The 2,195-nt window shown below is 56.4% G+C and overlaps 1 protein-coding gene across 1 annotated transcript in view; it reads left to right on the top strand.

Moving 5' to 3' along the window:
* Positions 1-1,451, top strand: part of TMEM8A (transmembrane protein 8A) — a 12,848-nt gene extending 11,397 nt beyond the window's left edge. Inside the window, exons 13-14 of the mRNA XM_009876448.1 lie at positions 394-510; positions 1,013-1,451. Of these exons, the coding sequence (XP_009874750.1) occupies positions 394-510; positions 1,013-1,309 (414 nt within the window). The 3' untranslated portion in view covers positions 1,310-1,451. The remainder of the gene's footprint in view (positions 1-393; positions 511-1,012) is intronic.
* Positions 1,452-2,195: the final 744 nt, after the last annotated feature.

Here is a 2,195-nt window from a genome sequence, read left to right as displayed (position 1 = left end):
GGGTACCCCCTGGGGGCGGGGAAGGCTTGGAGCCAGCAAAGCCACAGGTGGCCGTGCTGAGCCCTTTCGTACCATTTTAATGACACAGGCTAACCTGGTGACAAAGCCTGTTTGCCTCCCAAATGCCACCCTGATTTTGAAACCAGTTGCTTTTTTTGCCCCAGGAGTTTAGATCAAGAACTTACGTGTTTGTAGGGACTGGGCCTGAAGGGACAGATTTGTGGGAAAGGTTTGTGGGTTGGTGGTTTCCCTTTCTGAAGGTGCTGCTCCTGAGTCCTGCACGCATGGAGGGCTGGGTGATCAGGAGGTGAAGTCCTCCCTGCCTCTTGCATGGATGTTTGTGCCCTGGCACCAGCTGAGCTGCTGACATTAGTGCTGGTCTCTCATTCCCAGGTTCTTTTTGTCTTGGGGACCCTGTTAATTGCCATGTCCCTGCAGCTGGACCGCAGAGGGGTGTGGAACATGATGGGTCCCTGCCTCTTTGCCCTCGTCATCATGATTGCAGCCTGGGTAAGTAAGGACAGCCAGGCAGGACCTGCTGCTTTTGGCTCTCCTCTGGGAAATGGTGGTGGCAGAGCAGACCACAGACTCCAGCCCATCCGCAGGCAGGGCTTTGATCTCCTTTAAACACCCGGATGGGGGGAGGGCAGGGCAAGGGATTCGCCTTCCAAACCTCCAGTAGCTGAAAAATCCCCGTTACGAGTCTCAGCAGAGTCCTGCTGCCACAGCTTCAGCTGAGCTCACACTTGTGGCTGCAGTGTTGTCCCGGGATGGTCAGCTGTTGCCTGTGCCCTGGGCAGGAGCTATAGCATCTGTGCAGGGCTTTGGAGCTACAGCTGGATAGGGGCTCTTGCACAGGAGATGGGCCCAGGAAGGAAGGGGGGTTAATTTCTCAGGGGCAGCCTCTTGCTGTGAGGTTGACAGACGCTCCTGGGTCAGGCAGCACTGCCTGTTCCCCCCTGCCTGAGCTTCTGCTTGGCTGCTTATCCCCTCTGTGCTCTGACACCTCCAGGTTTACCATGGAGTGAAGCGCAGACACTGCTACCCCTCCTCGTGGAAGCGCTGGGTTTTCTACCTCCTCCCAGGGATCACCTTGGCTTTCATTGCCATCTCGGTATATGCATTCATGGAGACCAATGAGAACTATTACTACACCCACAGCATCTGGCATGTGCTGGTGGCTTGCAGCGTTGCTTTCCTGCTTCCCCCTCGGGACAAGCATAAGAAGCCCTGGGCCTGGTCACAGAAGCTCACTTGTCGCTATCAGATCTGTCAGAACGACCGTGAGGAGCTCTACGCTGTGACCTGAACTGCTCGGCTCCCGATCGCAGAGGTGGAGGGCGGTCGAGGTCGCTCTTTGTCTGGGCTGCCCCGCTCTTGCACGTGGGCAATCCTCTTACGTGCTTGTTCACTGGCCAGGAGAGTGCAGCATGGACTGGGTTTAAAGATGAAGACTGTGGGCTTGTCTTGTTAAGGCAAGTTCGAGGCCACTTCTGCTTTTCTCCTGGGATGGGGCAGGCTCTTCGTGGTTCTAGATCAAGGAATAGCCCGTCCCCCATGCCACCCTCCATGGCCCAGGGGGAAATCACCAACCCTTCTTCCCCTCCTGCTGCATCCATGAAGCTTGGGCTTAGCCCATGCTGAGCTGGAGCCAGGGTTTTGGCTGCTGGGCTCCTCCCTGCACGCCCTGTCCTAGCAGATGGCCATGGAACGGGGATTTCCCCTGCCGTCCTGCAATCAACATTTGAACACAAGAGAAGAACAGGTTTCTTCTGATTTGGGGGGGGAAATGCTGCTGCGTGCCCTTGGTGCTGACGGGGAGGGAGGGAGCTGATCTCAGCGTGCACTGGCCCTTTGGCCACCATCTCTGTGGGAGTCTGGAGCCTCTCTCCCTGTTAAACAAGCGGTGCTGCTCTTATCTAGCCCTGATATAGGGGGGGAGCAGGAGTGAGGCCAGGACTTTGGCCATCAATTCAGGATTAAACTTTGCAGGAATGTGAAAAACCCCCATGAGGGGACACGCAACAGGCAGCAGCAGCATCTCGCCCAGAGCTGTGAAACCCGCAGCAGTGCAGGGTTTAGTGTAAGTTTAAGTCCTCTTAGCTCATCTGGAAGGAGCCAGCCTGCTGCACTGTCCGCTTCTCTCGATGTTCAGGTATTCAGGGGCTTCCTCCCCTTTGTGTGTTTGGCACGTG

Source organism: Apaloderma vittatum, unplaced genomic scaffold (assembly GCF_000703405.1).
Source record: "Apaloderma vittatum isolate BGI_N311 unplaced genomic scaffold, ASM70340v1 scaffold24979, whole genome shotgun sequence".
Taxonomy (NCBI): domain Eukaryota; kingdom Metazoa; phylum Chordata; class Aves; order Trogoniformes; family Trogonidae; genus Apaloderma; species Apaloderma vittatum.
Note: the sequence above shows the minus strand (reverse complement) of the source record. Positions and strands in the feature narration are given on the sequence as shown.